The following is a 24,532-nucleotide window of genomic DNA, read 5'->3' on the forward strand; positions in this document are numbered from 1 at the left end:
ATTTAATGTAATTGGTGGCACCATGCCAAACAATAGCAGTGTGTATACAGTAGGTGTTTAAATATGTGACAAATAACTATGTTATTGAACTTAAACAGCTGCTCATAATCCTCGACATTTTTGGTGATTTAGAAATTCCATCTGGATGCATTTTTAGGTCCAAAAAAATAGGACGTACGGTCACCCTAGTTTTACTCCTGCTCCAAAACAAGACTGTTGCATATAAGGAAAAGCTCAGCTTTGACCTGCAGTTTGAATTTAACCCTTATTAATTAGTTCTCAGTTTCAGTAAACAACCACACACCAGATTGAGTTCTGTTTTGTGACATGGCACATATAGTGCTAGAAGTAGCCATTATAAAATGGTCAGCATCAATACTCAGGCTGGCTATGACGTACAAAAACATTAAAGTCCATCACATCAAATTCTGAGCCTGCCAGATTAGTTTCATTTTTGGTAGGCCTGTGCCCCTGTGGAACCCACTGTGGTGTTCTGCTGCTGTGGAGATTTGTCAAACCAGACAACATTTTTTCCAGTGTTCTCACTGTCCGGTTTTGGTAAGCATGTGACCACTGTAACCTGTTCCTGGCTGACAGGAGTGGAACCTGACTGGTCTTTTTGCTTGTAGTCACTGGTCTGTGTGTGTGTGTGTGTGTGTGTGTGTGTCTTGTTGCTTGTATACGCTGGTCTGTGTGTGGGTATGTGTCTGTGTGTGTCTTTTTGCTTATAGATGCTAGTCTGTGTGTGTGTGTGTGTGTGTGTGTGTGTGTGTGTGTGTGTGTGTGTGTGTGTGTGTGTGTGTGTGTGTGTGTGTGTGTGTGTGTGTGTGTGTTTTTTGCTAGTAAACACTGGTCTGTGTGTGTGGGTGTATGTGTTTGTGTGTGTGTGAGTGTGTCTTGTTGCTTGTGTACACTGGTATGTGTCTGTGTGTGTGAGTGTGTCTTGTTGCTTGTGTACACTGGTATGTGTCTGTGTGTGTGAGTGTGTCTTGTTGCTTGTGTACGCTGGTCTGTGTGTGGGTATGTGTCTGTGTGTGTCTTTTTGCTTGTAGATGCTAGTCTGTGTGTGTGTGTGTGTGTGTGTGTGTGTGTTTCTTTTTGCTAGTAAACGCTGGTTTGTGTGTGTGTGAGTGTGTGTGTGTGAGTGTGTGTCTGCTTGTAAACACTGGTCTGTGTGTGTGGGTGTATGTCTTTGTGTGTGTGTTTGTGAGTGTGTCTTGTTGCTTGTTGCTTGTGTACACTGGTATGTGTCTGTGTGTGTGTGAGTGTGTCTTGTTGCTTGTGTACGCTGGTCTGTGTGTGGGTGTGTGTCTCTGTGTGTCTTTTTGCTTGTAGACGCTAGTTTGTGTGTGTGTGTGTTTCTTTTTGCTTGTAAACGCTGGTCTGGGTGTGTGTAAGTGTGTGTCTGAGTGTGTGTCTTTTTGCTTGTAAACACTGGTCTCTGTGTGTGTGTGTTTGTGTGTGTGTGAGTGTGTCTTGTTGCTTGTGTACACTGGTATGTGTTTGTGTGTGGGTGTGTGTGAGTGTGTCTTGTTGCTTGTGTACACTGGTATGTGTCTGTGTGTGGGTGTGCGTGAGTGTGTCTTGTTGCTTGTGTACACTGGTATGTGTCTGTGTGTGGGTGTGCGTGAGTGTGTCTTGTTGCTTGTGTACACTGGTATGTGTTTGTGTGTGGGTGTGTGTGAGTGTGTCTTGTTGCTTGTGTACACTGGTATGTGTCTGTGTGTGGGTGTGTGTGAGTGTGTCTTGTTGCTTGTAGACGCTAGTCTGTGTGTGTGTGGGTCTATGTGTATGTGTGTGTGAGTGTGTCTTGTTGCTTGTGTACACTGGTATGTGTCTGTGTGTGGGTGTGTGTGAGTGTGTCTTGTTGCTTGTAGACGCTAGTCTGTGTGTGTGTGTATGCATGGCTGGATTACTGACCGGGCCAGTGGGGCCAGCGCCCAGGGGCCCAGACTATCCTTAATCCGTCCTTGTGTGTATGTGTTGTTGTGTGTGTGAGTGTGTTTTTGCTTGTGTACGCTGGTTTGTGTGTGTGTGTGTGTGTGTGTCTGTGTCTGTGTCTGTGTCTGTGTTTAGGTGTGTGTGTGTGAGCGTCTCTGTGCGTGGGCGCGTGTAAATGTGCCTGTGTCTCCGTGTCTGTGTTTTAGGTTGGCAGAAGTGTGGGTAACAGTGCCCCCTGCTGGTAGAGTCTGGTGTTGCATTAGCTCTGTATGTGTGGCTGACGGTCGGATGTGAACAGGAGTTCTTTTCTCTCGCTCTGCGCTTCACAACAATCCAGCTTCATTATTCTACAGCATCTTCAGCCAACAACATGAAGCTCACATTCCACTGTCTGGTCCCTGTATCTGCTTCTTTCGGACTGATCAGCTTTGTGTTTCTAATTCTTGCGATCGGAAGTGATTTCTGGTACATCATTGATACTTCCAGAAAGGAGATCAACTCATCTGTATCACTGAGTTCTCATTCTGGACTTTGGAGGACTTGTTACTGTGAGATATTTTCACTCTTTATTCTGTTATAGGATTTATTTATTTATTAGGATTTTAACGTCATGTTTTACACTTTGGTTACATTCATGACAGGACAGGTATTTACTGAATACACAAGATTCATCAGTTCACAAGTTTAATGTTAAACACAGTCATGGACAGTTTTGTATCTCCAATTCGCCTCACTTGCATGTTTTTGGACTGTGGGAGGAAACTGGAGCTCCCGGAGGAAACCCATGCAGTTATGGGGAGAACATGCAAACTCCACATAGAAAGGGCCCAGACCGCCACACCTGGGGATCAAAGCCAGTACGTTCTTGCTGTAAGGCGACAGTGCTACCCACCAAGCCACCGTGCTTCCACCTGTTATAGGAACATATAATAATGTGAAATGTAAAATGATATTGAAATGCTTTAAGAATACTGCATAATTGAATTATCGACCCAAGTGGATTATTTATCTAATAAACCAGCACTAGACAAACCCAACTTGTCAGCAGTAGACAAAAGCAACTGGTGGTAGAAATACATAATCTTATGCAAATTCACACCCATGGCTTATGTGTGGATTCAGTTATTTCACAATATGATTTACTTGCTTTTGTCGTGCTTTACAAATGCCCACATCTCTGCCAGTAAATTACACTGTAATTAAAATTAATACACTGGACCCATTTATTTCTTTCATGCACTGGGTTCTGTAAATCAGACTGTGCTGGACTCGTTGTGTTAAATCCTTTCAGTCATGCATTTTATAAATGTAAACATGGTGTTTTGTGGTTCAGTTTGAAAGTGCTACATTTTATTTTTTCTTTTGCAGTTCATGGTCAATGCCAGCCCTTTATAAACCCTTTTGGAAACAGAGGAAACTTTACAGATTCACAAAAGCACATACTCAGTAAGTACACTCAATTTGGTTTATATTCATCTCATAAGCCTTCTTTTGAGGTTTCTTTTTGGTTTAGTTTTATTTAAGGAAACAACTGAGGACACAGCAGGTAGTGTGAGAGCTGCATGGCATCATGGTTCCTGGTGAAGCTGGTTCAGTTCCTATCTGTTACTGTTTGTAAGATGTTTTGTTCACCCTGAGTTCACATTAAGTTTCTTACAAGATGGTAAAATTGAACTATGGCCATAAAGGTGTGAACATAGCCAGCAAAATGTTGAAACAGGCTGGAGCATTTAGATTACACAGGGTTTACACAAGGTTTAATATGTTAGGCGATCTAAGATGCTTTTCTGCCTATCACAATTGTGAGAGGTTGCTGATAATTACAGCGTGTAGACATTTGCTGTGAGAAATAATCAGCTTACAAGAGCTCTTTCAATGGATTTGCAATCTAAAATAGTTTTTAAGTTTACATGATCAGGTGTCCACATACTTCTCAGCAGTCAGCATATACTGTTGCTGTAGTTCATCTCATAACTAAAAATTTACTTTATGCATCTTTATAAATACTGATTAATGCAGTATTAATAAATCTCTGGTTGAATAACAATCACAGCTAAATCCTGATAAAACTGAAGTCTTGCTTGTTGGCCCCAAAGAGTTGGTCTCTTATGCTTTCTGTCTTCTGTATATGTTGTACCTGTCAAATTCGTCAAAGTAATTAAAAACCTTGGCGCTCTCTTCAACAATCTCTTTGTGACTGTTCCTCCATCTCTTTTTTTGAAAAGTCGACTACAACACTTGTTGTGTCCTTTTCTATAGTATTTCCTTTTGTAATGCGCCCTTGGGTATGTGAAAGGTGCTATATAATATAAACTTATTATTATTATAGCTACCAGCACTTGGGTTAACCTTGCTGTTCTTTTTCCCTTTAATATTAGCATTACAAATCATTCGACTAAGAAGGATAAAATAAAATAGTCATGGAAACACTTTTTAAATGACTCTTGTTGCTGCTGCACATCAAGGAATGAGGATCATCAGAAAATCTATGTGGTTGTACTTTATACTGAAATATTATAAGGTTGCATTGCTTTCTACTTAGCTGTTATAACTATTAAATATTATCATTTGGGACCATATGGGTTATTTTTTCATTTCTTTGTGATTGGTCTATAAAATCTACAACACAACATTTTTTTTCTTACAAGAAATCAAAAGAATTAAATATCACATTATTAGCACCATTATTGAATAAGTAATGACTTTTTAAACTGTAATTACATTGATTTACATAGTACAAGCTTTTCTTCATTCACTTCACTTCACTTCACTTCAAAAGCTATACAGAAAATAGTCACCTATGAAGACTGGAGTCAGAACTTAAGTGCTTGAACACTGTGAGTAACAGAACATTTACATGAATTTTCTCACATAAAAATCACGAAAAGGGAAAAATGCAAGAAAAGATTATAGATGTGAAAGTGATGCAAAGCGGGTAAAAAGTTTTTACGAATAAAGTGCAATAATTGCCAGGCAGCTCACCGAAATCAGTACAGAAAAAGAAAAGAAGCAATCATTCATTTCCGAGAATCCATAATGACAGCGGCACACTAACTAGAATTCATTTCATGCCAGACTCAGACTTCATGCTGTCTGCTCAAGGCTCCTATGTAGTGGTGTAAAACTCATTTGGAGCATGGCATGATTCACTGTATGCGATATAGCTCGGTGAGAATGCGCTGATGGCTGTACGCATGTCGGAGGGAATGGGATGTATGCTGGTCTGTGGCTCTCCTTGGCCAATGCGGGGGTGGTAGAAATGGCAGTGGATGTGCAAATGGAAACTGGAAACCTTTTGATTTGGAGAAAAGGGGAAAAATGCACCCCCCCCCCCCCCAAACATGTGGATCAGCTGTTTTAATCTACTTCATAAGAACAAATAGCCCATTTCTTTCCCATGTCTCTTAGAGGTCTGTCAGTATGGTAGAGACTGTCCACAGAACAAGTAAAATTAGACCTAAAAAAGACAGGGTTTTAATCACCCAGAAGCAAGTGAGAAGCAAAAAAACACAAAACCTGAAAGAAACTGAACATACCTTAGAGTGGTGGAAAAACACAACTACAGCCACATTACCTAGGTCAGGTTTAACAGACTAGCCACTGGGAAGTGCCCTTGTCAGTACCATTTCAGAGCCCGAATTATAAAACTGTGCCAGCTTAGATATGTCGTCCAGAGTGATCTGTTGTGGCGATTTATGAACTGTGGGTTTATGAACCATGGTTATGATCATCAAATTATTTTCATCAAATTATGTTCTGCATACACATGGTATATGGGCTATATGGAACCATTTCCGAACCCTTGCTGTAAGAAATAAAAACAACATCAAACAGATATTAAAAAATTTGGCTTACATTTCACTGAAATAAATCATTTTGTATGTTGTCTGTGACAGTTGCTGTCTCAGTTGCTGAGATGTGTTCTCTTGAAAATAACATTTACATACACTTGTAACAATCATGTATGTTAAGGCAGCCTTGGAACATTAATTCTTTTGCCAACCATGTTTTCATGTGGAGTGATTGGAACACTTGTCTACAACAAAAATCTAAGTGACCAGAATGGGGTGGTGTAAGTGGCAGAAACGCTGCAGAAATTCACAATGAGTAGATTGGGAGAAGGAGGGGGATGCATACAAATCAAAAGATTTTATAACAGTTTCTATAATATCATTTCAATTTGTGTCATTAGCTTCTTGTGAGTATGACTGCGGTGACACTGTTCACAGTCAGGCAAGCTTCACATTATACTGTGGCTAGTGGCTGCTCCTGCTTTCAGTTTGATAAGCAACAACTTTTAGTCAAACTTCTTTTTTGCTTGGGCAGAAACCTCTAAACCAATGGTGTTAAATATTGTTTGATTATGGAGTATCAGCAGATTCAAAAAAATATTCATTTTATGGAAATCCCATGTGGAACAAGTGTACCAAGACAGGTAACCCCATGTTTATTATAAAATATAATGGTGGAAAGATTATGCTGATGCTGTTTAGCAACAGGGTCTGTCAGTCTGGTTAAAATTGTGTGGTGCAGTGACATCAAGGCCTATCGTGTTTTAAATGTGATTGTAGCCAAAACGTTTAAATTGGAAAGAAAGTTTGTCTTTCAATAAGTCTGTGTGACATAGCATACTGCCAAAGCAACACTGGAATGGTTTAGTGATTTAATGACAATTGTCCTTGAGTGACCTAGTTACAGACCACCTTGGATTGTACAATCATCTGTGTCCAGATCTTGAAATGGCCATACACAACAGCATCTCCCCCTAGAGCATTTGTAAAGGCCAAAACGTATCCAAAAAGACGATTGGTTGTAATAGCTGCCAAAGGTACAAATTCTTATAAGTTGTTGACATTTCAGTAAAATGTGCCTTACTTGCACATTTTTATCACATCTGGTGTGAGATCTGCATTAAAAGACTTTCAGACGACCAAAACTACTATTTACCACCCACCTCTCAATTGTACGTAAAAGGCAGAATAGGAAAACAGACATTTCTCACATGGAAAGCAGATCTGGTAGCTTTTTTTTATGTTCCCATGGATACATGCCATTATTGTAGGAGAATCACAGCTGTAACAGAGAGCATTTGGAGAAGCTTCATTGCAGCTTATTTGGCTTCCACACCATTCTTCTTTCCTTCTGCCTCTGAAAAGCCAGGGTTCATGCTGAGCTCACCTTGTATTAATGTGCTCAATCAATTGCAGCCAATTAAATGACAGCACAAGACAGCAGGAATGTCTTTTCCTTGTCAAATGGGACCAAAACCTGTAAAATCACTGATGCATGTTGATTGCTATCATAATAATCTTTTATTTTTATGTAGCTGTATGTTGGCTTTAGGTCCAGTCAGAAATCATAGAATAAAAGAATAAGCAGTAAGGACACTACCACTAATTGTAATTTCTAGTGAAACATCATATTTTATCATTGTTCCAATGTGGGTGTATTAAATTCCCTTTGAGCACTTGTTGCTACTAAAACTTTGGTCTTTAACCTAATAAAATACAATTTTAGATACATTTATTTATTATTTCATTAAAGAAATAATAATAAAAAATAAAAAACATGTTAAAAAAATTTAAGGCTGTATCACTGTCAATTACACACTTAATAATATGTATGTAATGTTAATGTCATGTTATATTGTGTATGTATTCAAATATGTATTTTTAATTGTGTTTCATGTGTTTACACGTTTAAAATAGAAATTAACAACACAATACATTTATGGTTGTGACAGGTGGGCATTGTTTACACAGCACCACTGTAATTTCATGGCTTCACCTTCAAGAGACGTGTACTGGCTCATAGAATCATCAAGTTTAATTCTGCCATAAAAATCCAACCTCTGTCACAACCTTCTTCAGCTCTTTCATTTTAAGCTCTTCAGAAATCCTGAGTTGTGTTTATGTACACATTAGAAGCTCTTCACCCCTCCAAAAATTAAGTGCTTATATAGAATTACCTATTCTGAAAATGACATAAATGTAACAGAAAAACACACTTCATTTGGAGTCCATAATATTGGCTCTAGGCAGAGTGAATTTAAAAGAGAGCAAAAAAAATCCTGAGTCCATTCTGAAAGGCCTCAAGGCTGCTTCAAATTGAAGTTTGCTTTTGATCAACAACTACAATATGTCTGAGTTCGGCTTTGATCAAGCTGTTGTTCAGAGAGAGTGAAAGGATTCTTCCACAAAGAGAAACGTGGTACGTTTGTAGGTGGAAAAAAACAACAAATCCCATTAAGCTACCATATTTAATTATATCCCATGCTGGATTCTTGATTAATGCAATACAGAATAAATGTAATTAAAATGTAAAAGTGCCTGGCATTCTCTTCAACTTTTATTAATGCTGATGCATTTTTAAATTTGTTTTAAAAAAGACATTGAGTCTGTTTCTATTCTATCCTCAGACAGGCGTCTTATATTAGATTTTCTACAGTCTAAACAACATAAAAAAAAAATTTTCTAGGCATGCAAGTTTGTTTGAACAGTCAGTTTCTTAGATGAATTATATAATTCTTTGTGTGGCACATCTTGATGTTGATGACAACAGCAACAACTTTAATGAAAACTAGCAACTATAAACTAGTTCCATGACCTAGAACAACAGTGATGTGTCAGGTTATTTTTCTTTGTGGTTGGAAGTGTTTACTCTATGGAAATTAAAAGTTACTTGTTGAAGTAAAATCATTAATAAAAAGAAATCCTGATCATCAAAACTGTTAAGCTAATTATGTTATTTTTAAACAGCTTTACTAAATACAAAGATGCTGCTAAGTAGATTTTACTAAGTTGGGTTTCCTTGCATCAGATGTGCATCCATTGAATGTGTAAACACATCATTTTGGTTTAATATAGTATTAATTAATGATACTACAGTATAAGTTACCCTAAATATTAAAAATATACTATACTTACTTATATCAGTGGCTATAAAATACCTAGCTACTGATGTGAAATGTTCTTAAATACACAAATTAACATTTAGATTTGGAGTATGACATGTATATACAAACCTCGCTTCAGAAAAATCTGGGACATTCTGTAACATAATAAAAACAACATTCACCCCAATGACAGAACTTGGTTTTTGCACCTTTTGCTGATAACAGTTTGGGTAGTCATTTTCATCGTTGTCACACAGAACTCGATGCCCATTTTTCCCCAAAGCAAGCCACAGCACATTTCCATTGTATTTTAGTCCATCTGGGATTAGCTCAGAGAACTCACATTGTTTCTGCAAAGAATTGATGTATGGCTTTCTCTTTGTGTGATAGAGTTTCAGATTACATTTCGTCATGCAGTGGTGGACTGTGTTACGTGACAAAGGTTTTCATCAGAAAACAATGAGCGAAAGGCAAGAATACCCAGGACAAGACGCCAATCCATCGCAGTGCAATACAAGTTTTAATTACTTGTCGTTATAATGCAAGAGTCATGTGACATTTAGGGAACATCTGAAGGTACACCGGTGTCACTAATTTATTGGGTATGGTGTTGAGAATATCATAAGCCAGGGTTTCTAAATCACTGGACTGGGGACCACTAAATGGCTGTAAAACAGACAAATTAACCATATTTTTCAAGTATAATATCAGTACTTGAGAAATAAAAGGAAAGATACATTGCAAGCAGAGATGGACTTTTATGCATACTAGTGAAAAGTACGCAGGCCTTTATATAGAAATAGTTAAGATTAATGCTCGGCATAAGCAGAACATGTTTAACACCAGAAAGTATATTGATATTGATATTAATTTTAAGTGTTACCTCAGTGTGTATTGAGATTGATTTTTGAGAACATAAAACGTGCACTGAAGGTCGTATTTGCTCAGAGATTTTGTGAGCTCTAGAGGCCCTGTTGCATTTTAATCACGGCTCTCCCGTTAGTGTTTTTCTTTGTTTACTTGTGTCTCTGTATCACATCTGTTTGATTAACCATTTGATCCACACTTAGGCAGCTGATGTGATCGTTAATGCTTTTAGTGTAAGTGCAAAGCATGCCTGGTTTCCACCTCATTGTGTGTTTATCTGCATTTACACTCATATTAAGACTGATGACGCACAGAGGATTGCTGGTGGCACAGAGGATTTGTTGGTTTACATTATCATGAAAACTAAATGATGGCATTGCTAAAAATGATGAAAAAAGGTTTGGTAACATTTTTCTCTGTAATTTTCATTGAAACATCTCTTGGTTCTTTAATCCCTTTGCGTAGTTTTGTAATGCAAGACATTAAATTGTTTGGATGATTTAAACTGTTACAAGTGCTGATTATTTTATTTAAATTAATGTTTGTTTTTATTTGATTTTTACTACTGTCTGTATTTTACATTTTTTCAAAGTTTCTTGGAAACAGACTAACGAACTAACTGTTTAAATCTAATTATTAAATCTAATTAAATCTAATCAGTATTTTGCACCAAAGGGTTTTTGGCTAAAAGCTCGACAAATGTATAGAAATTATTCACAATCATCACCAACAATCTTTATTTCCCTTTTTCTTTAATTACACCCATTTCATTTAGGTCAAACCTACTGCCAAAAATATGGCATTCCCCCCACTTCGCATATATACAAACACTGGAATTCCAAACCATTTCAAACTATGTCTTTATGGACCTTGCTTTGTACATAGGGGCACAGTTACGGTTTGGGGGACTCTGGTGGTGCAAACATCTAGTATCCTAGCCCAGTTTTGCTTTTGTGCTTTTGAGTTTGTGCTCTTCAGTTCGAGTCTTAGTGCTATTACTGGACTGACTGGGCACTCAACACACACAGCTGGCTCTGATAAAGGAAGGGAAGATAAAAGATAAAGGTTTAGAAGAAAGAAAGTTCAGACAAACACAGGCTTTGGTGAAATCTTGTGTGCTAGATGGCATGGCAGAATTCATCTGTAAAATCAGCACCAGCAGGAGAATAGGGTAACTATAATGTAATTGCATCATTTGTTCAATTTAGCAATTTAGATGTTGCAGACTATTGGGCTGTGTGTCTAACTACTGATGTGGGCTGTGCATGCCTCCTAAATAGCAGAGGTAATCCTTAAAAAATAAATTTCCTAAATGCAGGGATTATTTAGTAATAGTTAACCCCACCGCAGTGGAGCAAATTTGTCCAAATATTTTGCATTAGACTGTATGCCTCACACACTCCTCATACATACTGTCCCATGTGTATTAAAATCCTAAAGCCTGTAGGTAACTCTGCTGTTTTTTTAACAGTGCCCCGATTTAGCGCACTCAATTTGTCTTCCGCTGCTGAGGGATACCTGATTGCAACCGAGGAGAACACGTCAGTCAGGGTCCTTACACAGCGCATGAAGATCCCACTCACACATACCCGCCAGATGGCGCACAGCCGACCAGTGGCAACGCCGAGTTCAGAATCTTGGCGCTGGTGTGCTAGTGGAATATCCCGCTGCGCCTCCTGGGCACCGTAGCTGTTTAACTGACTAAATTAAAATCTAATGAGTTTAAACAAGGGATGAAAATTTTGTCAAAATCCTATAACTGACATCAGACGGCCACTATTCAGTGCTAAACTTTAAGAAGAAAGAAACGCCTTAAATGTCATACTAGATAAACACAAATGCACTGCTATTTTAGAAATGTGGGTTAGAGTGCAGTGTCAGCCAGTATTCAGCCTTCCTGTAAAAAAGACGGTTAACACCCTTCTCAAGAAGCCCTCCTCATAAACAGTCCAAACATCCAACCACTGAGCCATCACAGTACTAATTCACAAGCCCAAAGTAATCCATCAAACAGAGCTTCAGACTTTATTACTACGGGGGATCAGAACTGTCAATACGTACATTGCACATTTTGTAATTTTGAGGTGATTGTTTCAGATTGTTTTGTGGTGAAACCAGTTGGATTTGTTGGGAACAAGAGTAAACAACAGGAAAGTGTAAAGCGACACTCGATACTTAATTTTGAAGCAGTAATTTACAGTATAGTATTAAGCAGATATTGAGCTCTTTCGGTAAAAAGCTTGTTTACTCCGTTTCTGTGGCTACATTCATCTATATAATCATCAGCAGACAGAGAACAGAGCAGCTGTGCTGTAATTGCTTAATTTGTTCAATTTAGCAGCTGTTGTAGACTGCAAAGCTGCATGTTGAACTACTGATGTGGGATGTAGATTTCGACTGAGTTAATAATCTTCTTATTTATTGGGTTAAGGTGTTTTAGCCACATCTGCTAATGTGTAAAAATCTATTATATTAGGTAAATTATACAATACGCAACTTTGTGGCAACGTTATGGGAAAAAGACTCTCCTGGTTCAGCATGTTCAGCATGTGACCTGCGTAAAGCTCTGACCTAAACCTCATTAAAATAAGCAATCCAAGTCTTTTTATCCATCAGGTCAGTGTCTGACCTCTCAAATGCTTTTTTGACTGAAAAGGCACATTTTCCATATTAATGCAAATGGTTTTGTCATATGATGTCCAACAATGTTCACTAATGTTTAGCTGGTCACATACTTATTATTATTATTATAAACATATTTTTTGGCAGCTTTACATAACAATTATTATTTGTAATAAGCAGAAGGTGAATAATGGAAGTTCATCAGTGCAATTATTCTACTTTTGCCGTCTAATTTGCCTATAGAAAGTTCACAACCTTTTTTCTTTTTTGTCTTTTTGTTTTACAGTCTGAGATCAAAAGACATTTTTTTTAACACATTCTGCCTTTCAACAAAAGGCAACAGTTCTGAATAAAAAAAATAATGGTTGAAGAAGGTAATTAGTCCCCTAATTTAATATTTTATAGAGCCAATTCTGCTTTAATTACAGCCATCAGTCTGCTTGGATAGGTCTGTAACATTCTTTGTTCAAGTTTAGTCAGATTTTGTGTTGAGGGGTAATGCACTACTCTCTTTATCTAATTAGGTCAGCGTTATTAACTGGCCACACAATACATATACCCTCCTGTACTTCCTGCCCATCTTCAGCTGTCTAGCAGAGGGTTTAAAATGTTAAAAGATAAGAATTTTGACAGGGTATGATGATTTTCTATAGACACTGTAGCTTTGGGTAGCAAAACAATATTTTTATTCAGTAACTTGTGGTTAATACCACTTCTAGGTGTCTATAGCAACTTGTCATTACAGGTCTTCATATTACCTGCAGTAATAAACACCCACTGACACATGTCCTTCTGTTACAGATCTGCAGGCGACCTTCATTGTGCTTTTGCCCCTGAGTGTGATCATTCTCTTTATCGGTGGGATGATGGGGGTCATTAGTATTCTGGCCAGGGCACACCAGCTGCTTTTTATCACTGGACTGCTGCTGATCTCTGGTGGTGAGTTCAGAATATTAAATAAACCTAATGTTCAAACAGATATCACATTTGGAAAAATTAAGTACATGACTAAACAGGTGAAAAGTAGAATTAGTACAAAGATCTTCCATTCAGTGTAGTATAGATGTGTTTTATCTCTTTTAAGCCCCCTGTCTCTCTAGGTACAGAAATGGGCTGGCTTGAAAGGCTACAGTTGTTTACACAAATGTGAATAAGATTTCACTGAGATATAAATATAGATGACACAGAGGCTTAATTTTTTTAGTCCTTTATTAACATAGAAAACGATTACAAAATACCCAAATTAAATGACAATATTTTTTTAAAAGTATAAGTTTAAAACAATTAGAGCTTTTATGAAGACGCCTGAAGGAGGACACAAGTTTTACTAATGCACAGTGAAGAGGTGGATACAGACAAAACAATTTACCAAAGAATTTGCAGACAGTGACAGTTCTATGCTGTTTTATGCACATTTATTCCAATTAGATATTTGAAAGAAATCTTATTTACTGCCTGGAGTTAATTAGACACTACAGGACCTTCAGCTGAATGTAAGTTAAAAATAGAGCATAAAAATGCAGAAGATCCAACAATTCTGATATATCTGAGTTGTTAATAAGAAATCCAACACATGGTTATTAACCCTTGTATTATGGTGAGAAAAAAATACATTGATTATGTTGCGGGTCATTTTTACCCGTATTGTGTAAATCCACTCAACACAGTCAAAAATGAAGTTAAACCAATAAGAACTTTATTTTAAATTATACAAACATTTAGAAGAAACGAGAAGAAGAGATATATAATTTTAACTCTATATTAAATAACTCAATTTCAATTTAAGAAGACACAAACTGAAAAGAACTGATTTAAATTTTTCCCTCTTCACGAACCCTTTTTTTGGGTTTTCAATGTTCGACATTTTCAGTGTTCCCCACATGATGGACAGAATGTGACTGTGTGCTTTCTGCAGATGTATTTCTTACACCTCACACAGCAGGTACTTGTTTTACTGTCATCTCGGGAGGGACAGACTTGACATCTTTTGCGTTTCTTTGCACCTATATCCAAAGGATCCATTGTTGGTTGGTCAGATGCCCTGCCCTGGACTTTTGCGATGACAGCTGCAGCTGCTGGGGATCGAGCTGGCCTGGCCCGGTTCTGGATCTTGGGAGTGACGAGTGCTTTGCCTAGTTCTTCCAGGAAAAGTCGACGTCGGTACAGTTTGCTGGCATTCCACTGCTGGTTGATCTCAATCCACAGCACATAGGCATTGTAAGCAGACACGTCCACAATGTTGTAGAAAACCACCAAGGGCCAACGGGCAGTCTTGCGCTGGCAGCTATATGTTGCTATGACTTTGTCAAGATTGTCAACTCCTCCTTTGGTGGAGTTGTAATCCAGGATCATTTGTGGCTTCATGTCCTCTCTCGTGCTCAGAGATGCATCTTTGTGCATTGTGCTCATCACAAGAACATTCTTGTTTCTCTTTGGGCAGTAAGAAACAAGTGTTGTTTTCTCTGTGAAAACAAATTTTGAGGAATGCAGAGGTCTTCCTTGCATCTTCAGAATCTCACTGGGAAGTTCTGGCTTATTTTTTCTGACTGTTCCCAACATAGTCAGCTTTCTTTCCTGAAGTTCATCTCCAAGACGGTAGGATGTAAAGAAGTTGTCACATGTGATGTTATGACCTTGCAGCCCTTCAGTCATCTCCAATACCACACACATTCCCTGATTCTTTTCAGGTGCTCCTCCAGGTGACTTTCCAGTATATACTTGCAGGTTCCATGCATAACTGGATTTTGCATCACAGGCTGCCCATATTTTAATGCCATATTTCGCAGGCTTGTTTGGCATATACTGTCGGAAAGGACAGCGTCCTCTGAATGGTACGAGGCGCTCATCCACAGTAACATGGGGGCCAGGATTATACAATAAAGGCAGGATTTCGACCCATTTATCCCAAACATCTCTGATCGCTGCAAGTTTGTCTCTCTCGCGACGACCAGCTCTGGTGTCACGATTGTCAAATCGGATCACACGAGAGATCATGTGAAACATCTCCAAAGACATTGTTGCTCGGAATATTGGCCTTCCATTCTCTTCATTCCATAAACTTGCAGTTGCTTCACCCTTTGACCTGTATACTCCAGCTAATACCAGAATTCCAATGTAAGCATGCAAGTCAGTTGGATCCAGTGGCTTCCATTTTTCTTGAAAGACACGCCTCCCCTCCAAGTTGGTCATGTCGAGGATTATCTTTTCTATGGGTGGGGATATGAAGAGCTGAAATGCTGATTCAATATCATCAATTCTTGTGACAGCAAATCTTGTCGGACCAGGCGTCATTTTGATGACATTAGAAGATGACAATCTGCCTCGGCTTTGGTGTGGTGATGTTGACAATTTTATTTTACCATCTTTAGATGTCCATGTCCCCTCTGTGGATGACGATTGTTGCGTGTCTTGGTTTTCATCTGATGAAGGGACACCGGCAGACTCGTCCTCTGAATCTTCCTCATTGTGGGAAAATTGACGATCTGGATCATCAATAGCATTGTCCTCTGGCTCTGAAGGATCCTCCGACTCTGAAATCTCTTCCTCTACATCACTATCCCAGTTCATAAGCTGCGATAAAACTTCTTCAGCTGTAAATTGTTTGGAGCTCATTTTGGTGTATTTCTCAAAGAAAGGGCATGGAAACAGTGACAATGACAGAGGAGATTAAGTCCCTCTTCCACACACACACACACCTGGTTCTGAATGGCTATTCAGAGGCAGTCAAAATAAAAAATATCAAAGAGACATGTTTATTTTGGATTTAAACAGCTTGTTTTTGTCTGGGTCAAAATGACCCACAACGTCATCTTTGTATACAAACTCTGTGCAGACACTCCACGACACATCAAAGTGTCCAGATTTTACACAGCAGTTCATGACCCTAGATGAGAAAAACTCATAAAATATCTTGGAAAAAAAGTAAGGATAACCTGCACTTTGGTCAACTCAAAAATTGAAATGGGTCAAATTGACCCGTAACATAATACAAGGGTTAAGACAGTATTCAGAATCTTGTAAAAATATAAATGGGTCACTTCTTTCTGTTTTAGCTTTTATCACGTTGGCCAGCATCTGCCTGTACATCACCTACTCTTCAGCCATCTTCAGTGTGGCTGTGTGTATCTCCAGCCACAAGACTCTGGAGGACATTGATATATTCTTTGGTTGGTCATTGGTCCTCGCCACTATTTCCTTCATTACAGAGCTCATCACAGCTATTGCATTTTTGCTCGCTTCAGCCCGTTTGAACCAACTTGCACAACGAAATGAGAACATTTAGCCATGAAAGTAAAGACGCAAGGAGAATGTCCAATTCAATAAATCAATGATTTCAATAAATAAATGCTACTGGTTGGAAAGATTTTTATGAATAGCAAAAACGTTGCTATTGAGTAGCAATCCTGAAGACGAAGTTTTCAATGACAAAATTAATAAAGACGTAAACAAGGTAAAGAACCATAACACATATCGTAAACATACTTCAGTACAATTTGTTTGATAATTCAAAAGTGGAATGTTCATGGAATCACAAGTAACCATCGCCTAACAGGTGAAATATGCAAGACTCTCAAACTAATGATAAGGAAAGTAAAAGAGAAGCCAGTAGTAACTCAAAAAGAGTTGCAGGATGACTTGAAACAAAAGAAACAATAGTGAACACAGAAAATAAAAAGGAAAAATTGCTTTAAATTTTTAATTAAACTTACACCTCACTCAAAAACCCTTCGCTATAAAGGGAGCATTTAGAAGAGCATCTCAAATTTGCACACAAGCATTTGAACATATCAGAATAATGATCAGATAAAACACAAGTGACATTAATTCAGTAATTGACTTGAGAGCTGGAGCTCTCTCTGGTAGTGTTCATTTTTGACAATTTGTTTATATTTATAGTGTGATCTCTTGGTGTTGCAACAAACTTTTGTCTTGTTCTGAGTCACATTTTGTATTTATTTGTATGTGTGTAAATTAAGCTTTTTGGTATGACTGTTCTCTGGAACTTTTGAAGCACCTATTAAAGTAGTAAGATCCACCTATGATATCTATAAAATTCTGATTATATGATACAGTAAAAGACTAAATAAAGACTCTCTGATGTAACTTTGTAAAATATCCGGATAATTACTGACACTGTTTATGTTGTGAATTCAGACAATATGATGCACTTTTCATTTTGTTGAAATTATGACTCTACAGATGAAAGTTTATATTTTAAAGGACATATTCACAAAATGTTTGGCATTAATAAAAATTAATATGATTATTAATTACAGCATCCACACCTATGGACAAACCCATACTGACAGTTTAAAGGGTTTTTGAAGGATTTTTTTTTTACAATATATATGTACAATCAAAATAATATTTTAATATGTCTATAAGTTGCTTATTGTAGACAATATTTATGAAATAATGATTATTTCATTTCAGGGCTGAGGCCAACCCGGTTTTGCTTGGAAACTTTATTAAAAATGCCATTTTTATCCATCAGTTTTCAATTAATCACCAATAAAAATGAACCCAATAGTGACTTTAAAAGATATTCAAACAGAAAGAACCTGTTGGACAAACAATCTTTACAGCACTAATAAATCAGGCATTTAAAGCAGTGGCAGAACAAAAAACATTGTTGAGTAAAATGCATATGATAGTCTTTAAAGGTCTATGCGTTGTTGGCCTTTAAACCAGTTCCAGTAATTGCAAATCGCAGCAGCAGCTAGGTGAAACAGAACCGAAGTTTACATATTTTATTGACTGTCTGATTTGCTAGGACAGTGGTAGCTTAGTGGGTATTTAGTTTGTATTTTCATCGACTGAAAAAAGCTCATAAGGGAGGACGGCGGAGCACGAAAGCGTACGAGGAATCACGAAGAAGCACGAAGACGCACGAAAGCGTCAATCCATGTACTGTATTTTCATCGATTGAAAAAAGCTCACAAGGGATGACGGCGGAGCACGAAAGCGTACGAGGAATCACGAAGACGCACGAAAGCGCACAGAGACACACGGAAGCGTACGAGGAATCACGAAGACGCACGAAAGCGCACAGAGACACACGGAAGCGTACGAGGAATCACGAAGACGCACGAAAGCGCACAGAGACACACGGAAGCGTACGAGGAATCACGAAGACGCACGAAAGCGCACAGAGACACACGGAAGCGTACGAGGAATCACGAAGACGCACGAAAGCGCACAGAGACACACGGAAGCGTACGAGGAATCACGAAGACGCACGAAAGCGCACAGAGACACACGGAAGCGCACGAGGAATCACGAAGACGCACGAAAGCGAACGGAGACACAAACTTGATGGAGAAACAAAGAAGAGCACAAAAAACGCAGAAAGACACCAACATGCACCGCAACGAATCAGACAGGCTTGTATTACGCTATTTTCGGGTTCTGGATTTTGTAATTCCAATATGCAAAACTATATCAGGCTTTAAAACCGGCAGGGAGGCCGCTGCCTTAGCCGACAATCTGGGCGGCTGTGTTTCAATCCACACATGAAATACTAGCTACCCTAACTTGCTGTATCAGGCTGCACAAGAAGCAGAAGACTGATTAAGCGAGTTTTGAATATTTTAACCAAGTATTTCATATTCTTCTGATATTATATATCTAGCAGTGTAGTCTACTGACATTTAAGTTCAGCATTGTCTTTTCCTTGCCACCTTATTTCTAGCAGTTTTTTATTTTCATTGGTTTTATTAGTTTTTTTTCGCAGCTTCTTTAGCATCTCATTTCTTGCAGTGCATTACCATTGTCTTATCTATGAAATTAAAGACAGAAGCTAGGAGTAGGGCTTCATTTTTTGTACAACAGACCCCATAGATATGCAAGGCTTGCTTTAAAGTCACAGAGGTAATTATGTTTGGTTTGTAGTTCTTTTATTTTATCTGACCATACAGAATATATGCTTACACTGATAAAATAACAACTGTTGCATGTATGTACATAGTCATTGGTGCAGTTGAAAAAGCCCTGTGTATATGGGCACAGGGAAGACACCAGCAGAAAGCTGTAGAGGTTTCTAACAGTGAAGCAAAATAAGCACATTTCCACATTCACATTTATATAAAAGATTAACAAATGTTGCAGGGATACATATTTTATTTACTATGTTGTTCAAAAAATAATGCTGTGTGCAAAGAAAACATGCTATTAGATGTAATACATTCAATATGTTGCATATGTTAATATTTGTAATATGACATTAAAGGTTACGCATATACAAACAGTAGTAAATAGAAAGCAAACAGGAGAACTTGAATACATTTCTACCCTGCTAGAGCTGCCCAGCCAGACTATAAATAATGTTTGTTTGGGACAGACCACTTAGTTCCAGTGCGGAGAGATACTAATGCTAACGATTATAGTAAAATTAAGAGGATTTGTGTGAGCTAGGTAGTGACAACTCTTTAGGAAAGTACAATTTTCTTTTTTAGCATCACAGTTATTCTGTGAGGTCCATCATTGTGGTAGTTAATGACTGCTCACAGGGCCCATTTGCTATTTGCTGTTGTCAGCAGAGTAAATCTTTATTCTCTTGGCTGTTCGCTCACTGCGACACATTAACATGTTCTTCACATGATCTCTAAACTCCTTGGAGATAAAATAATACACAAATGGGTCGATACAGCTGTTGAGGCTGGACAAACACAGTGCAACAATGTATAAGCCATAGCCATCATCTTTTAACCCTGCACTTAGCTTAGAGTAATGCACCATCAGTAAGACGTTACTGGGAGTGAAACTCACCAAAAACAAGACCAATACTACAATCATGAGCCTGATCGCTTTCTTTTTCTTTTCTTTGCTGCTCGAATCTATAGTGGTAAAACATTAGCACATACGCCACCACACACACAATACAGGGAACTACAAATCCCACAATGCCCATAGTCAGAAAGTATGTAGCAGTGAAGCGTGTTTCACTGAAGCGAGAAACATCATGACAGGTGGTGATGTTGAGATTACTGATTTTAACTGTCTGGTCATACAGGTATAGTGGAATACTGAGGAGCCAGACCATAACCCATACCAACACAGATACACACCCTGCTACCTGGTTATTCAGTTTATTAGAAAGTGGGTGCACAACTGCCCAGTAGCGGTGCACACTGATGATTGCTATGAATATAGTGGACGAGTACATGTTGCTGTGGAAAGACCCCACCAGGACCTTACACAGTGTCTCTCCAAAGATCCAGTTATTGCCGTTAAAGTGGTAGGCGATTTTCAGTGGAAGCCAAATAACAAAGAGAAGGTCAGCCAGGGCCAGGCTGGCCATTAGAATGGACGCTGGATGCTTTTTCTTTGTTCTAAACAGGAAGACCCAGATGGCCATGACATTGGTGGGAAGCCCCATGATAAAGACGATGGTGTAGATGACAGGTAAGAAGATACTGGTGAGATCACTTTTCATCATGCTTTCGGCAGTTACACTTAACAAAGCACCCTGTTCAGTCGTCACATTTGAGAATAGAGGAAGATCTATTTGGAAAAATAAAGAATCATTCAAAATATTTAAAAAAATAAAATTAATAGAGAAGTTATACAAAATGAAAGTTCATGAAAAATTCACAATTTAAAAGGCGACATAAAATAGTTAAAAGTTCAGCCTTCAGAATTTTTGGAAAACTAAAGACAGAATAAAACTCATGCGAATGTCATTGGTTATTTTAAGAGTTTGGTTTATTTAAAGAGTTACAGTGACAACATGGAATAACGGAGACAAAGAGACTTTCTATGGTACGTCAATCTTTTGAAAAGTACATATTAGGTGACAGAGGCAAAATATGGAATATATAACTGAAAATCAGTGCTTGAGTGGTGGAACGGTAAATCATGCTACCCCACTGACCCCCACTACCCCACATGCTACCCCACTGACACCATCCAGGGTTTGAATCCCTAATAGTTCTATTGGTTAGTCAGACACGATTTGCTATATCTTGTTGTCAAGGCTCCTTGATAGATTGGTGTCTTGTCGGGGTGTAATACTGCAATGTAGTCAGTGATTTTGGGGAAGCCAGATGCACCAAAACTCTGACCAGAATAAAGTGTTGTTAAAACATGAAAATGGGACCTTCTGATGGGAATTTTACTGTGCTATTAATCTAAACAATTTAAAATGTTTCATGCGATTTCTTTTTCATTTATTTATTTCTATTGTCAGAGAGCTCTAATTAATGATACCGACATTGTTGATGTCACAATGTGACATTTTTACCATTTTTACTGAGAATGCCAAATATTCTGAAACTGACAATAATGAAGAGTACAACAGAACAAAATTACAACAGACCCACCACTTTATTTAAAAGCAATTTTAAATTAATGTACTGTAGATAGTTTTTATAGTGAACAGTTATAAATAGTGGTCATTTCACCCACAAAGTTTAAAAAACACTAACACTGACACACACTGACTGGTCTGTGTATAAATAACATTTCATGTAAGTTAGTGTCATGAAGTTGATAAAAAACATACTCACGTAATATATAAGGCAAACACTCAATAATATAGGTGCTGGCTGGTCCGGTTAAATTCATTGTACCTTAAAGCTTAAATAAATGTTGATAATAACCCCAACAGTATAAGTGTCGCAGTGAATATTCAACTGTTTACTGATGGCACAGATCCCCAGAAGTGTGCGACTCCAGACCAAAGCCAGCTTTAGATGGTTCACATCTTACTCTGTGACGCCTCTCTACCACCAAACAGACCAAAGAAATCTGATGGGGTGAGTAAACATCATTTGCATGGCTGTTTATTAGTTTAAACAAATTTAAATCAATTTCCTGTGTACCCAATGCTAATTCAAATGGTGTTGATGTTTCTAATGGATTATATTAGGTCACACACCCTCATTATAAGAGTGTGTATGTGTGTGTGTCAGCCAGACAAAGTAACTGATCAGCTGAACCACCCAGTTCCGACAGTGGAGCCTCTGCAGCAAGGGAAATGTGTGACATTTCAGCAGCATACTTAAAACCTAAGAGCAAATTGTTTACAGCTTATGGTTTCAGCAATATCTGTCCAGTGAGAAATCTGTTAAAGGACCTCTGTTGATACAGTAGGTTTAGTAATGTTGAGTGCTTAATTTCTGGGATGGCTGTTCAGTTAGGTTAATCATTGAAATGTAAAGTAAACTTAATAAAAAAGAAGCAGTGTACTAGGTATAAGGTATGCATTGTTGATTTATTACACCAGTTAACAACTGTTGTGGCTGAAACACATAAATTAAAAGTCCATAAAGTGTACACATGCCTACACATTCCAAAAAAAAAAGCTGTGACAGGTGCAATATTAAACGGAGGTTTTTGGAATGATCCAAAACACTTGTTTTGGAGTTTTCCACAGGTGATGCTATCATGATTTGTAATACAAAAATAATTATGAAATGCTTAGTTGTTTATGGTCCATTAACAAGGATGGTTTATAGTTTGTCACAAACAAACAAACAAACTCATGAGCAATTAGACCAGGGGTGCCAGTACTTTTGTGGCTTGAGATCTACTATTTCAGTCGACAGGTCATCGCAATCTACTTTTTAGGGTTGGCCTCATCATGTTTTAAAAAAGCTTTTTTAAATGTGCTTCAGTTGCATATTTGGATATTCAGCATTACAGGGCAAGTGAGTGAAAATCACACTAACCTTATTCTGATAATTTGCACTGAATGGTTTCAGCCTGGTTTATGTAGTCTGGACAGTAGCTGCTGATGCCAATTCTCAAGCAGGCTTCCAAGTGTTCATCAGTAAGTGTGGGCCGATATTTAGACTTCGTTTTTTTATGTGGGAAAAGACTGATTTACACAAGCAGGTTGATCCAAAAATGCTGTCAAATATGTGGCACTTATTATGTTTAGAATTTTTTTCCTCAGCCAGCAAGTTCCAAAAATGTCCAGCAGAGGCCCTTGACTTCATATAAATGTCAGATTGTATGGTTAAAAGTTTTGTATGTAACATGAGATCTGAATTTTCTTCATCAGCTTCTTCCACATAAGAACGAGAGCGTCTCTGCAGGGGTCTTGTCCAAACTGAACCAGTTTTAAATGAAAACTTTCTAGATTTACTTTAGCGGCGTAGTTGTAGTAACCTGTTCACCTGTTTGAATGAGATGTATTTGGCACCCCTGAATTAGTCCAACAGTTTAAAAACAATGTTTTTAAACACAATTGCAAGGAATTTCAAATCAGTCCATAACATTATTGAGTTATTTAAAGAACCAAGGCCAAAAATGAAATTCCTGTGATCTTGAATTTCTCATCCAGTATAAATATCGAGATGCTTATGTAATGCTCTGGAAAGTCCTTGTCAGTAAAAACAGTTTGTCACTTCATATACAAATACAGTACAACATATATTAACAAGATCCATAAATGCTGCCAACTTCTCTAAGCTTAAGCTAAGACTAAGACTGAAGCAAAGTTAATGTGTGCTATGGTCTGAAATGTCCATTTTTAAATTTATTTTTCAAGTTTATATGTCTTTATAACAATTTTATAACTATTGTGCATGCAACAGTTAAAGACGTATTAAATGTTGGACTGAGGGCAGTTTGTAGTACATGTGTTAAATGCAACAGATATGATTCATAATAAAGACCTGACTGACTTTGATAAGGGCCAAATTGTTATGGTCAGACAGTTGGATTAAAGTATCTCTGTCAACAGCAGTTGATGCTCACAGGCAGTCGTAGTGAGTAACCACCAAAAACATCAAAGGAGGTACACGGCACGGCATGGTCTGTTACGGACCAACAGAAAAATTGTTGTGGTTCCCTTTGAGTACTGGTAATAAGGTGAATGTGTCACAACCCCCAGTGCATCAGATTTTTTGTATATGGGAATGTGTATTCCAAAACTGTCACATTATATAAAAAAACAAAAACAAAAATACAGTTTAAAGCTATAAAGCTGAGGGTGCTGGAATTGAAAACATAGAACTTTTTACTGTCATGCAAAAAAAAGCCATACTCATTTTGTTTTTTATAATGATAATCTACACAGATCGGCCGAAATCTTAAAACCACTGATAGTTGAAGTGAACTGGCGAATGATTACAGTTTCATGTGCCTTTAAAGATTTAACTTGTATGTTAATTGTTAATGCGAGAGGTAGAAAGAGGTTTTACATTTGGTGGTGTAGAGACTTATAGACTCTCATTTAACCTTGTGGCATGGGCTCACAAT

The 24,532-nt window shown here is 37.9% G+C and overlaps 1 protein-coding gene and 1 pseudogene across 1 annotated transcript; one reads left to right on the forward strand and one right to left on the reverse strand.

Annotated features, from left to right (window-relative positions):
- Nucleotides 1-964: 964 nt before the first annotated feature.
- LOC134336265 (transmembrane protein 114) lies at nucleotides 965-16,624 on the forward strand. The gene is made up of 4 exons (XM_063018986.1): nucleotides 965-2,489; nucleotides 3,310-3,387; nucleotides 13,127-13,264; nucleotides 16,378-16,624. Exons 1-4 carry the CDS (start codon nucleotides 2,312-2,314, stop codon nucleotides 16,605-16,607), a joined length of 624 nt encoding a protein of 207 aa, XP_062875056.1. The 5' UTR covers nucleotides 965-2,311; the 3' UTR covers nucleotides 16,608-16,624.
- A 3,219-nt stretch (nucleotides 16,625-19,843) lies between these two features.
- Nucleotides 19,844-21,560, reverse strand: LOC134300341 (proteinase-activated receptor 2-like; annotated as a pseudogene).
- Nucleotides 21,561-24,532: the final 2,972 nt, after the last annotated feature.

Source organism: Trichomycterus rosablanca, chromosome 22 (assembly GCF_030014385.1).
Source record: "Trichomycterus rosablanca isolate fTriRos1 chromosome 22, fTriRos1.hap1, whole genome shotgun sequence".
In the NCBI taxonomy this organism is placed as follows: domain Eukaryota; kingdom Metazoa; phylum Chordata; class Actinopteri; order Siluriformes; family Trichomycteridae; genus Trichomycterus; species Trichomycterus rosablanca.